We start from the raw sequence: 12,428 nt of genomic DNA, 5'->3' as shown, positions 1-12,428 counted from the left end.
TGTAACATGCCTCCACCCACTGAGGTGTACAGAACATATCTGGTACGCTCGGTATTATAGTTTTCTCTGAATGTCTACAGGAAGCTTGAACAGGACCACAAAGAGAAGCTAGCAGCGATGCGATCAGAGCTGATGAAGGAGATGGACCAGCTCCAGCAGCAGGCCGGCCTGCAGCGAGAGGAGCTGGAAGCGGAGGTCCAGAAGATCAGGGAGGATGAATCTTTTCTCCGAGATCACCTCTCCATCTCTGTGAAGGTACCAGAAAGCTTTGTGCTGATATGACTCGATGACGGTTGTAATGTTTGTCTCTTTGCATTATCGTGGTCTTATTTGAAAGAAACAAATGTACCTTTGTTGTCGCTGTCTTTATTTTTAGGAAAACAGACGTCTGGAAATGGAGTTGCTGGACAACGCTGAAAAACTGATAGAGGCACAAAACCAAATTACAAAACTCCAGACAGTTGTGGACAACATTACGAAAGAAAAGGTAGAGAGACATTTTATGGACTTTTTGTATGTGTCCGATTTATTTTATTCTTTCTGTGCAGCAGGACACTAACTCGCAAATGATCTTATTGTCTTCAGTTTGGAGACCTGGACCCCGGCAGCGCAGACTTCTTCCTCCAAGAGGAACGAATCAAACAGCTACGCAGCGGCTATGAAGCTCAGTACAGGGTAATTGCATATGAATCCCCAAAAGAATTAATTATTTGTATTCGTGACGCACATGTTTAACTAACGCTGCTTTTCATTTGATAGGAGCTGCAGGATCGTATCGACGAGCTGCAGTCGGAGCTGCAGGAGTTTCACAGTCTCGGACGAGTTCATCCGTCCTGCAACAAACCTCTCTCTGAAGAGCTGGAGAGCAAAAGCCCGGGCATGGAGTCCGATCCAGGTAGGCCTAATGAAGACCTGCAACACATACAGTCCCTGGAGAGCTCATTACTGAGCACTAAGTGCTTCTGTTCAAGACAACAACCTGTACATAGAAACGCTGTCAAATGTCCTCAGCTTCACCCACTTGTGACTTTTTGCAGGTATTGGTTCAGAGGAGGTTCAGCCGTTCAGCATGAGCCTCGAAGCGGAGATGATGTTGGAGCAGCTGAAGGAGCAGCACCTGCAGGAGATGGAGGAATTGCGAAATCAGCTTGAAAGCAAGGTGAGAGCTTACTTTTTCCCCGTCGCTGTGGAGCCATCCCTGAGAAGAAGTCCCAAAGTTTATCCAAACTGTCCCCAATTCAAAATGTTGTTTCTTTACTTCTCACCACAGATCACCGAATTTGACAAGATGGTAGAAAAGCAGAGGGCGACCCATGACGACCAGAAGGCTGCTATAGCCCTCAAGTACCAGCGAGAAGTCCAGGCTTTGAGGGAGGAGATGGCCAGCGTTCAGAGCCAGGCGCAGGCCCTCCAGAGCCAGCTCGAGCAGGCGGAGCTGGAGCGGACTAGTCTGGAGCAGACGCAGGCCGAGGAGAGGGAAGAGCTGGAGGATCTGCAGGAGGAGGAAGTGGGAGCTCTCAGACAACAGCTGCTGCAGTCCCACATCTACACCGCGGACCTGGAGGAGCAGCTGAAGACCCTCGAAGCCCAGCAGGCAGAGAGGGATGAAAACCTTGCCAGTGAGACGGAGGAGCTGAGGAAACGACACGCCACTGAGATTAAGAAACTGGAAGAGGAGCGTGTAAACGTTCTGGAAGAGGAGAGGAAGAAACTGCAGGAAGAAACGGCAGAGATGGAGAAGAGATTGTTAGATGACGGTGAGAGGGAGAAGGAACAGCTGCAGCAAAGCCATGAGGATGAGCTGAAGGCCAGACTAGAAGAGGCAAAGGTGAGGTTTGAGGAAGAGCGTGATGAGATCGTACAGAGGCTGACAGAGCAGTGGCAGAAAGAGAGGGCTCAGCTGGATGAGCAGAATAATGAGTCTCTGCAGGTGCTGCTGGAGGAGGAGATGTTGAGACTTGTCAGGGAACAAGAAGAGAAGGAGAGCAAGCTTCGGGAGCAGTGGGAGAGCGAACGAGCTCAGCTTCAGGAGCGTCAGGAGGAGGCTGTGCTGGAGAGAGTGCTGCAAGAACGGTCGCAGTTACAGGAGCAGTTTGAGCAGAGGCAGCAAAGGCTGAAGGAGGAGTGGGAGAAGGAGAGACTGCAGCTGGAGGAGGATTACGAGGGGATGCTCCAGGAGAGGCTGGGCGAGGAGAGAGAGAAGTTTGAGACGGAGAGAGAGGAGGAGGAGAAGAGGCTGGAGTTATTACTGGCAGAGGAGAGGGCTCGGCTGGAGGAGAGCCACCAGGAGGCGATGAAGCTGCTGACCGTCAAACACACCGAAGAGAGGGACGCTCTCAGCAGCATGCTGGACAAACTACGGGAGGACATCACGCAGGAGAGGTGAGACACTTGAGATATTTGCTTTTCTCTTAAACAGGAATAGTTCTTTGATATTTTGGGAAATGCATTTTTTTGTTGTCTTGACAAGAATAAGATGAGAAGATTGATACTATTATGTGCGTTCTTTGAATATGAAGCCACAGCGAGGAGCTTTTTAGCTTTGCTTAGCACATAGATGGGACAGGGGGGAGAAACGGCTAGCCTGGCTGAGTCTGGAGGTAAAGGACTGAAGCTTTTGAGCTAAATGCTAAAAAACAAGTGCGACACTGTCTGACAGTGTGTGCTGTTATCCCCGTATTTAAACAATCTCACAGGCATTTTGATCTATTTTCTATGAGCAGATGGATGTGAGAGTGGTATCAATCTTCTCACCTCAACTCCCAGGGAGAAATCAAATGAGTATACTCCCCAAAATATCAAATTAACCCTTTTTAAATAATCTAATCTATAATAATGTTTGCTGTGCTATTCAAAACTGTTGCCGTAACGTTACATAACCATGTACAGGAGCAACATCGAGGTCAGCTTCTCCCAGAGAATCAAGGAGGTGGAAGATCGTTTCTCAGGTGATCAAGAGTCTGTTGCGAAGCGTTTTCAGGCCGACGTTTTGAAACTTGAACAGCACTACCAAAGCGAGCTGAAGGCCCTTTCTGAAAGCCACGTCGAGCAGAAGCTCCTCTGGGAGGCTCGGCTACAGGAGGCCCTCGAGAACGCTGAGGAGCAGAGAAGAAAGATGGAGGAGGGTATGGAGCGAGAAAGAGAGAGTATGGATCAGCAGCGGAAGACAGAACAGCACGAGTTAGAAAGTCTTCACAAAGAGGAAGTGGAAGAACTTGTGAGGAAAAACCAGCAACTGCAAAATGAATTAGACGAATTGATCAGCAGGGCTCAGACTAAAGAGATCGAGCTGAGTAGGCAGCTGAATGACCTCCATAGCCGGCTTCAGGAGAGCCTGGAAACCCGAGATGAGCTTCTCGCTCAGTCTGAGAAGAAGGCGCTCGAGGTGGAGCTCCTGCTGAATCAAACCGTGGAGGATTTCAAACAGGAGAGGGAAGAGCTTCTGAGCAGCCAGTCAGAGCTCGAGGCGAAAAACAACGAGCTGCTGTCCATTTCTGAGAAGCAGATCAGCGAGAGGATTGAGCTGCTGACCGAGTGCGACGATTTGAAGATGAAGATCGAGGAGCTGGAGATGCTGCTTAAACAGGCGGCGGTGGACTTTGAGCTGGAGAGGAAGGAGCTACAGGAAAATGTTTCCACTCTTGAGGAGAAGTTTAAAGATAATCCAGAGAATGAGAGAGAAGAGTTCATAGAAGAGAGAGATATGCTGAAGATCAGAATTAAAGAGCTGGAGATGGAGTTGAGTCGGGTTTTGTCTTCTGCAGTGAAGGCTGAGGAGGAGTTGTGTGTTGTACCCCCTGAAATCTGTCTCAATGACGATGTTATCCTTGTTCAAGATGTGGATGTAGAGATGATAACGGAGGACCCTGATGCTGTGGATGGAGGCTCCGACGAACACGGTGAACAAAAATGTGTGACTGAGAGTGATGAGGCAGTTGAAGGAGACCCACACGTCGGCTGTTGTTCTGCAGATATTAGACGTGGTGACCCAGATGAAAATAATTCAAATATTGTATCCAAAATCCAAACCGTTTCCCCAGAGATGCCATGTGATGCCGCCTCGTCCCTCGAGGCGTTCGAAGGTGAAGATGCCGTTGAAGTTGGTGAGAAAGAAGCAGCTCTCGCATCATGTGAGGAGGAAAACAAACCTCAAGCTGCGGACAATGAAGGCCGTTACCGTGAAGATGAGCCGTGTCATGAGACTGTGGTTGATCCCTCAGTGCTGGAGGAGATGGCTGACCCCGATGAGCTGTCTCTAGTGGATGCTGAGGTTACTTGTTTAGCAGAAAACTCTCACGGCTGTGAACAAGAGGATGAACTTGTGTCCGACTCAGACTGCGAACGTTTAACCGCCGACATAAAGGATGATTATCTGGAAACTCCGGATGACGATTGGGAGGACAGGGAATATTCTCTCCTGAAGCTACAGGCTTTGTATAACACCGCAACGGAGGAGAACATCCTCCTGCATGAGAAGATCTCTCTGCTTCAACAGAAGACGGAAATATTAGAGAATCTTCTGGCTCATAACAGTGAAAAGATCAAAACCGGCCATCAGATATTAGAGGAGAACTACAGCCTCAAAGTTAACATGCTTCTTCTGATGGAGCACGTCAAAGAGCTGCAGATGAAGGCCTTAAAGACGACGGAGCTTCAGATTAGATATGAAGATTGCATGTGTGAAAATGCCAAACTGAAAGACCAAAACGGTGAACTTGAAAGGAGAGTTTGGAGCCTCGAGGGAAAGATGAACATCTTTCTCGATTTCCAAGATCATTCCAAGATTTCGCTGGCGGATGACATCAGCAGGATGCGAGGAGAGAACAGTAAGCTCTCCGAGTTGTTCAGTGAAATGGAGAGGCAGCAGAGCGCCGCAGAAGAGCCTCTTCTGGATCTGACCGGTCAGCTGGAGGTTAAAGTTCAAGCGGCGACCCATCTGGGGGACCGCTGTGACGAGTTTGAGAAGGGGAACACCAGCCTTCGCCGGGCCATCACAGAGCTGCAGGACAAGTCGCAGACACTAAATGAAACGACGCAGGCTCATAGGTAACGTGGAGAGAAAAAACTAGGAACCAGTCCCTCCGTGTCTCCTGTGGCTTCTTCTCCCGTCCCTGTGGTGTTGTGAGTCATACGAGCGCTCCTCCTGTTGTTTCCAGTCACAACGTAGAGCTGTGTGTCCCACCTGTGATTAGGCTCCTCAACCCTTTCGTGCGACGCAACAGATCTTGAACACTTGTGCCGCTTTCGATCCCTGTAGATCACCAGTGGGAGTTCGGTGTGTTGAAATCATAGATGCAAGTGACTGTCTTACCTATTCTGTTGTGTGATTTGTACATCATGCCACTGAATTATATCTAGTTTTCTTTTTTCTAATGAGGTTTTGTCTGTTTACAGATCTGAGGCCAGTCGTCTCGCTGAAGAAAACGTCGTCCTGAGGCAGAAGCTTGCAGCGTTGAAGGAGGAGGAGACACAGGAAGAGTTGATGTAAGAGACAAGACGTTAAATTAGCCAACAGTTACCTCTGTGTGTTGTTATTGTCATGTAACATTTTCTTCAAATTTTTGATTTTAGGCAAAAATTGGTGCACTTAAAGAAGGGGAATATCGCAGCTCAGAGGGAAGCGGAGACTTTCAAGAAACAGGTACTGTAGTGACTTATGAAAACATCAGTCTGTGAGGCTGTACTTGAGCTAAATGCAAACAGCAGTAACAACATGTTAACAAGCTCACATCAGCCATGCTAGCATCGTGATGTCTGTCAGAACCATCAACCTCATGGTGTAACTACAGGAAAAGTCATGTGATCACCAAAGTTATAAGGATTCGTCCTGTGAGCGCGGCAAAAATGTCTTCATACAATCAAATGTTCAGACGCAGTTAATGACATGTCACTTCATCTCCTCCTCTGCAGATTTCCGAGCTGCTTCTGCAGAGCCAGCAGCTGGAGGACGAGAACGGGATGCTGTCGGAGAAAGACGCCCAAAACATCGCTGTCATGGAGAATCTACGACAGCAGCTGGCAGAGCTGATAGAGGAAAACGACAGGAGGGAGAACTTCCTCGCTGACGAGAAAAACGAGGTAAGCGGTGTTTTGACGACAGGCGGATTGGTGATGGTCGTCCTGGTGTCGAGTTAGTTGTAGCGAGTAGTTAATCCGTGGTTGTTTTGTGTTAGCTGGCAGCTTGTGTCTCTGCTCTGGAGGCAGAGCTGACCAAAGCTCTGGAGGACACGGCACAGCTGGAGGACAGGAATACCCAGCTGTCACAGCAGCTCTCTGGCCTCAGAGAGAAGGTGAGCATCAGGCCACGGACACTTTGATTGACCTCACATTAACACTATCAAAGCATGGCACGACCAAAAACATAGAAAGCATTACCACCACCTAACTAACACCATGACATGACTAAAAAGAAACACTTTCCGGCCTGAAAGCCCCTTCGATCTGCTGAGATAACTTGTGGTGCTCTAGCTTTGGCAGTGAAGGTCTGTGTGTAGAAATGTCTCATTATAACTGTGGTCATCTTCTGGTTTTCAGGCTGCCGGCTTCGACTCGATGGAGAGTCAGCTCAGCCACGTGATGGAGGAGCGGGAGTGTGCGGATAAGGAGACTCTGGGCCTCCGCAACCAGCTAGATGAAGCTGAAGAGAGGGTGAGAGTCTGCTCTAAAACACAGATCATACACAGTTGCACACATTTTTGACTTGCATAGTCCTGGAACAAGTTGAACCTTGAAAAAACAGTGTCACTCAGGACCAAACGCGTTCCTTTCTCCTCTCCAGGTGAAGACGGCTGAAGAAACTCTCCAGGCTGTGAACCATCAAAGCGTCCGTCTCAAGTCGGACCTCCGTGTTCTGCAGCAGGAGAGGGACTCCCTCAAACATGACGTCGCAGTGCTACACAAACAGCTGCAAAATGTCAATGATAAAGTAAGATTTTCTGATGTTTTACAATTGAAAAGTTCTTTGGTTTTTTTGCAAGTGATGTTGAAAGAGGCAGAAATGAGGTGACAAGGCAGCACAGTGTTGCACAATGTGTTCAGCAGACCTTGACGTGTGCCTTCGTTCATCACAGAACCATGTCTTGGAGAGGGCCCTGCACTCGAGCGGTCTCCAGAGTAAGACCAAGAAGCGTTACAGAGACGAGATGTCTCGGCTGATGGAGCAGGATCACCAGCTGCTGAGGCAGGAGAACGAGCGGCTTCAGGCAGAAGTGCACAACGTCAAAGACGACCTGGTGCAGTCCAGAGAAAAGGTGAGCCGAGGACGACGGCAAACTAATGAAGTCTGCAAACTTCCTCTCTCTGTCGCTAATCTATAAGCCCTTTATTTTATGTCTTGCAGGTCCGTCAGCTCGATGCTACCGTCCTGTCCCTGAAGCAGCACAAACAGCAGAGTCAGGCCTCCCTGGTGAAGGCCTTGGAGCAGGAGAACGCCTCCCTGAAGCAGGAGCTCGAGGCAAAGACAGAACTCACCAGGGTACGAACTGCATAAATCTGTCCAGATAAGCTTTTATCAAGTATTCTGATTATGTGGCGTCTGCTCAAATTCTTATTGCATTTGTTCTGCGTGTTTCAGGGCCGTGAAGCAGGACAAGGACACTCGGAGGTGGAGAAGCTTCAACTAGAGAACGAGGCGCTCAAAACCCAAATGGCCCGACTGTCCACACAGCTGCTAGATGTAGGTCACGGCGCCGACCTTTTTGCTTAGTGGAGTGGTTTTCATGATTAGATGTTTTTTTTTTTATTTCAATGTCGTAAAAACAAAGCGATACTGACACTTTGCGAAATACACAGATTAAGAAATGACCCCCTTACATCAGTGTTTTGTTTGGCACATTAGCAAAGAATAAGTGAAGTCTGTACTTTACTCGTATTTACTGACGTTATTCTTATGATATGATGTCAAGGCCTCCGTGTAACATCAACGTCTCAGAAGCAAAGCGTCTGTTCTTCAGCGGCCACATTAATAATATAGTTAAGAGCTGTTTTGCCCACTTTCTGCACGTGTTCGAAGAACAAACACACATTTGCGGCTCATTCAGATCCAGTAACAGATGCTTTGTCGCTGTGGTTGAATGTGACGACCTTTGTTGCTCCTAACCTTGTGTGTCATCACGCGTTTTAAACGTCAGTATACAGTGGGCGATCTCACAGCACACATTTTGACAGCTTTTTTATTAATCAGAAGAAGGCCCCAGGTTATTCTGGTCTAGTATGAATACAGCTAAAGATAAGAAAAAACAAACAGGGTGATGTGCAGAACTTGACAAAACAGGGATGAAATCGTCATAATAATTAAAATAATTAGTGTTTTAGGGATGATCTGTTACAGTACACATGTTTATGTGTATGAGGGGGTAATGGAGGATTAGATTGCTGTTAATTAAAGTATAGCGTTACTGTCTTCTCTTACTCTTTCTCTTCTTTGTCCAGTCATTTCAGGCTCAGCTGGTCGAACTTCTGCCTCCATCGCCTCACAGGATGCCCAGGGGACAGCACCGTGGTGACGATCAGGGCAACATGCAGGTACGGTCCAACCTGATCCTTCCCGGGCAAACACACACTTAATTTACAGGATAAACATTAAGCCTGCTTTGAAATTCAACACAGAGTGAAACATCCTGAACCATAGCGCCGTTGCATCGCTGCACAGTTTGGTGTTACACTCGTCTCTCACTGTATCGTCACAGTTACCATGACTTCATAATTAATGACTATAAGGAGGGAGTCACGACCTACATCTCATGTCGGGAATGTTCTGGGATGTAATGGGAGTCGTACCCATTGTGTTTCTTTCACTGTCACTTTGGTTTTGTGCTCACTCAAATAAATCACTCAATTCAGGTGCTGAAAATATATTTATTTACATTCTTCAAATTGCTTTGTGGCCGGAAATTCAAAGAAAACATTAACAACAACTTGGTTTCTCGAACACCTGAGCTGAGTGTCATTTTATTTCTCATGACCTTTTATGTTGCATGTTATGTGAATGCTGGGTGTGCGGTGCTCCTTGTTTCGGTGCTCGTCGTAGATCCATCCCATCTCCTCATGTCGTGTGTGTTGTGTTTACTTTCTGGGTTTGGTGTTCAGTCTGTGGTGCCTGTGTGTTTCTTCCTCGTGTTTTCTGAACTCACCGTCATTATTTAATTTTCCATCTTGGGACTGGAGGTAGTTGCAGTGCTGACATCATCTGGGTGTGGTCCTGGTGGCTGTGTTTTTCCATTTGTCACCTTGTGTTAGAGTCCTGCGGCACAAACCTCCATCTCTCCCCGACTAGATAAACATAGTTTATCTGTAAATGGAGTCATCCCACTGTCGGCGTGCTTTAATAGCATCTGACCTTCTTGTTGTGTCACTTACATCTGCGGCATGACAATACTTGTTATCACTAGATTATGGATGAATGTAGCATCTGTGTTTATTCACATGGTTATTTCTTATTTATTCATAAAGTATTGGATGAGTTTTGTGTATGTAGCAGCCAGTAAAACCTGTGTGAATAGAGCTGGGTTTTAAAAAAAATCTATTTTCCGATTCAAATCAATCTTAATTTGAATCATCTGATATTGATTCATAATATCCAGAGATCAAACTTTTGATATGTCTTCTGTTGTCTGTCTGTCGTAGTTTCACACACAGCACAGCGACAAGGACTTCATGGTGCGTTTAAGTGCACCTTGTAAACTCAGAAATCTTGGTGCTGTAACCGAAGTATCCCTAATCGAATCAAATCGGATATTGAATTGAATCGGAAAAGCTCGCGGCGGTACCCAGCTCTATGTGTGAAGGCCTGTCAGCTGAGCAGGCGTGTGTAGGTTTGTAGGATTAGCGGACCGGTAGAGCCGTGGTGAAGTGTTCCTGCCTTTTCTCTCCAGGGACCGATGCCGGAGCAGCGGGCGGCTCACGCAGACAGCTACCGGCGGATCGGTGGACTGTAACGCCAGCGTCTTTCCCTGCTCTTCACTCTAGCCTCTTCTTCTTTTTTTCCTCCTCCTCCACGACTGCTCTTCCTCTGCTACGCTTTTGGAGCCCGAAAATCTGACTGACTGTGGCACACGATGCCGTCCTTTTCTGCATCCTTATAGGAGACTGTGAACAAAATGTGGTGCCTGATTCAAAAGGCATGAATGTGTAGTTGTATTTTCCTGCTGCTAGGTGGCAGGAAAACACAGAAAAAAAAGGCTCCTGAGGTTTTTTCCCAATGGGATTTTAATTGAATACTTTAAAATTTAAAGTCAAACATGCCATGTCAAATTTAATACCTCCAAGCACACTACAATGTTGTTTCTTGACAGACTTTTGTAAGAATTTTTATAGTTTTTAAATACAGGGTGTATTTTTGGGGGGGAATGTTTCTGCACTTGTAGCGCTGATAATTGTCTGAAACAGGGTATGTTCATCCCTCAGAGGCTAAAATCTCGTGCAACAGCTTGCCTTACGACCATCGAGGAGTGTTAAGTTGAGGCGAGGTCAGTGCCTGACAGCCTCCTGAGCCTTTTCTAACAATCAAGCAAAAATTCACACCTGCAGTCGTCAGGTGATGTTACTGTGTGTCCAGTCAGGGTTTAGAGAGATTTCTTCATGACGTTTTCACTGTTAATCTTTGTTGTTTTATGTCTGTATTTCTTATCTAACACTACACATAGTTGAATGTTTTCGAGCTGTTTATGTTGTGTTTGTGTTTCTGGGACTGTGTGTGTTTCTGTGTTTTCTGCTGCTACACAACCAAAGCGAGTCGCATCTTTTCAGGTTCTGTTCTTTCTTCTAAACACGGACTGTTCACACGACTGTTAACGCTGAATGTTTATCTAGTATTGATTATTATCCCTGTTAGTGTCACCTGTGTTTATTTAGTGAGTCTTTACTTTTTTGCACCATGTATAAACCCAAATGTCTGATGATGTTTCTTTATTTTATTTATTTTAATAGAATCGTGTTAGAGTTCATTTTATTTATGCATTAAATTATTTTTTGTAGAAGTATCGGGAATAATTTTATACTTATTTATATTTTATTTATTTGGTTTTTTTTAGTTGTTGTTGTCTCCTTTAAAATAAATCATTTAATGCTGAAATCAAGATAAAATAAAGCATCTAGCTCGTGAACATGTCGTCTCTGAGTCGCTTCATTTCTGTCGCTCGTCAGTCTACGGCAGCTCAAAGGGAACAAAATTCTAGTTTCGTTATCGTTCTGTTGCATCTGCAGCATTTTGTTGATCTCGCTCACTGTCTTCTCACCAGGACGAGAGGGAGAGGAAGATGAAGAACATGGAGGAGCGTATGAGGGAGATTGAGCTGTCGCTGCACAACGTCAAGCTGCTGCTCAGAGAGAAAGTCGCTCAGCTGAAGGAACAGGTACACGTTCACGCATTCAACATGTGCACAACCTCACAAACACTTGACCTCCATCGCAAGTTTCAGCCTCCTAGATGGAGAGGTGCCTTTATCATCTACTCCCTCTGACTTTTTCTAGCTGCACAAGAACGGCAAAGCGGACGTGCTGATCAAAGACCTGTACGTGGAGAACGCCCAGCTGCTGAAGGCTCTGGAGATCACCGAGCAGCGGCAGAAAATCACAGAGAAGAAGAACTACCTGCTGGAGGAGAAGATCTCCAGCCTGAACAAGATCGTGCGTGACCTGAACCCCTCGCCCCTCTCCTCGCTGCCCTACCACTACACGTGCTCATAACTTATTATCCGAAGGCGGCCGTGAAGTGCAGTTTATTCACTGAGAAGTCTTTAAAAAACAGCCAAATGCACAAGAAAAAGGCCTTTATCCCACGCAGGTTAAATCCTGTTAAAGCCTAATTTTACTGTTAAATATGAAGTATTTTTATTTTATTTTATTTTATATTAAGTAGCTTTTATCATGTTGGACCTATGAAGAACCAAATGTGAGGTTAAACTGTAAAGAAAGCCTTTTATTTTACAGTAATTTATAATGTGTAAATGTTTTTCAAAGAAGTGGCTGTAACAAGTAACTAACTACATATTTTTACCACGACACTATGTAAGCGATACTGAAGTGCACTATTTATATAAGTGTTCTTGTGTCCGTGTTGTCAGAGAGATTAATGTGCTGATCCGTCTCTCCTCGCCTGCTTTAGACTTTATGTAAAGAAACAACAAACCTGTCTGTAGTCACATCATGTGAGCACACAAGTCAAATAATCTGGTGACCTTTTCAAGGTGTTTGCTCTCGTGAAACTTTACCTGGAGTCACAATCAAGAGGCAATGCTCTCGATTTAAATGCACCAGATAGATGAAAACAGCTACTGAATGTTGCAATATGTAAAGTTTTATGTGCCATTATGAATGTTTTTGACTCAAATGAAGGATGTTGTCTTTGTAAATGCTGCCACATAAGCACTAAAGTTGTAAAACAGGGTAATATTTTGTGTAACATGTATAAATAAAATACATGGACTGTG

General features: G+C 45.9%; 1 protein-coding gene across 4 annotated transcripts in view; it reads left to right on the top strand.

The window, feature by feature from the left end:
- The window catches only part of nin (ninein (GSK3B interacting protein)), a 26,522-nt gene extending 14,094 nt beyond the window's left edge, over positions 1-12,428 (top strand). For 3 of the 4 annotated variants that reach the window (XM_084381800.1, XM_084381801.1, XM_084381799.1), the window contains exons 11-28: positions 81-255; positions 377-487; positions 586-675; positions 760-895; positions 1,038-1,159; positions 1,271-2,382; positions 5,395-5,484; positions 5,572-5,641; positions 5,911-6,078; positions 6,174-6,290; positions 6,535-6,648; positions 6,779-6,925; positions 7,071-7,250; positions 7,340-7,474; positions 7,574-7,675; positions 8,431-8,523; positions 11,238-11,351; positions 11,470-12,428. In XM_084381800.1, coding sequence (XP_084237926.1) covers positions 81-255; positions 377-487; positions 586-675; positions 760-895; positions 1,038-1,159; positions 1,271-2,382; positions 5,395-5,484; positions 5,572-5,641; positions 5,911-6,078; positions 6,174-6,290; positions 6,535-6,648; positions 6,779-6,925; positions 7,071-7,250; positions 7,340-7,474; positions 7,574-7,675; positions 8,431-8,523; positions 11,238-11,351; positions 11,470-11,685 — 3,292 coding nt within the window. In that variant the 3' untranslated portion in view covers positions 11,686-12,428. Of the gene's footprint in view, positions 1-80; positions 256-376; positions 488-585; positions 676-759; positions 896-1,037; positions 1,160-1,270; positions 2,383-5,394; positions 5,485-5,571; positions 5,642-5,910; positions 6,079-6,173; positions 6,291-6,534; positions 6,649-6,778; positions 6,926-7,070; positions 7,251-7,339; positions 7,475-7,573; positions 7,676-8,430; positions 8,524-9,872; positions 11,089-11,237; positions 11,352-11,469 lie in introns of those variants that run through there. The other variant, XM_084381802.1, reaches the window with a different exon arrangement.

The sequence above is a fragment of the Pagrus pagrus genome (assembly GCF_965226575.1).
Source record: "Pagrus pagrus genome assembly, chromosome: 18".
NCBI classification, from domain to species: domain Eukaryota; kingdom Metazoa; phylum Chordata; class Actinopteri; order Spariformes; family Sparidae; genus Pagrus; species Pagrus pagrus.
Note: the sequence above shows the minus strand (reverse complement) of the source record. Positions and strands in the feature narration are given on the sequence as shown.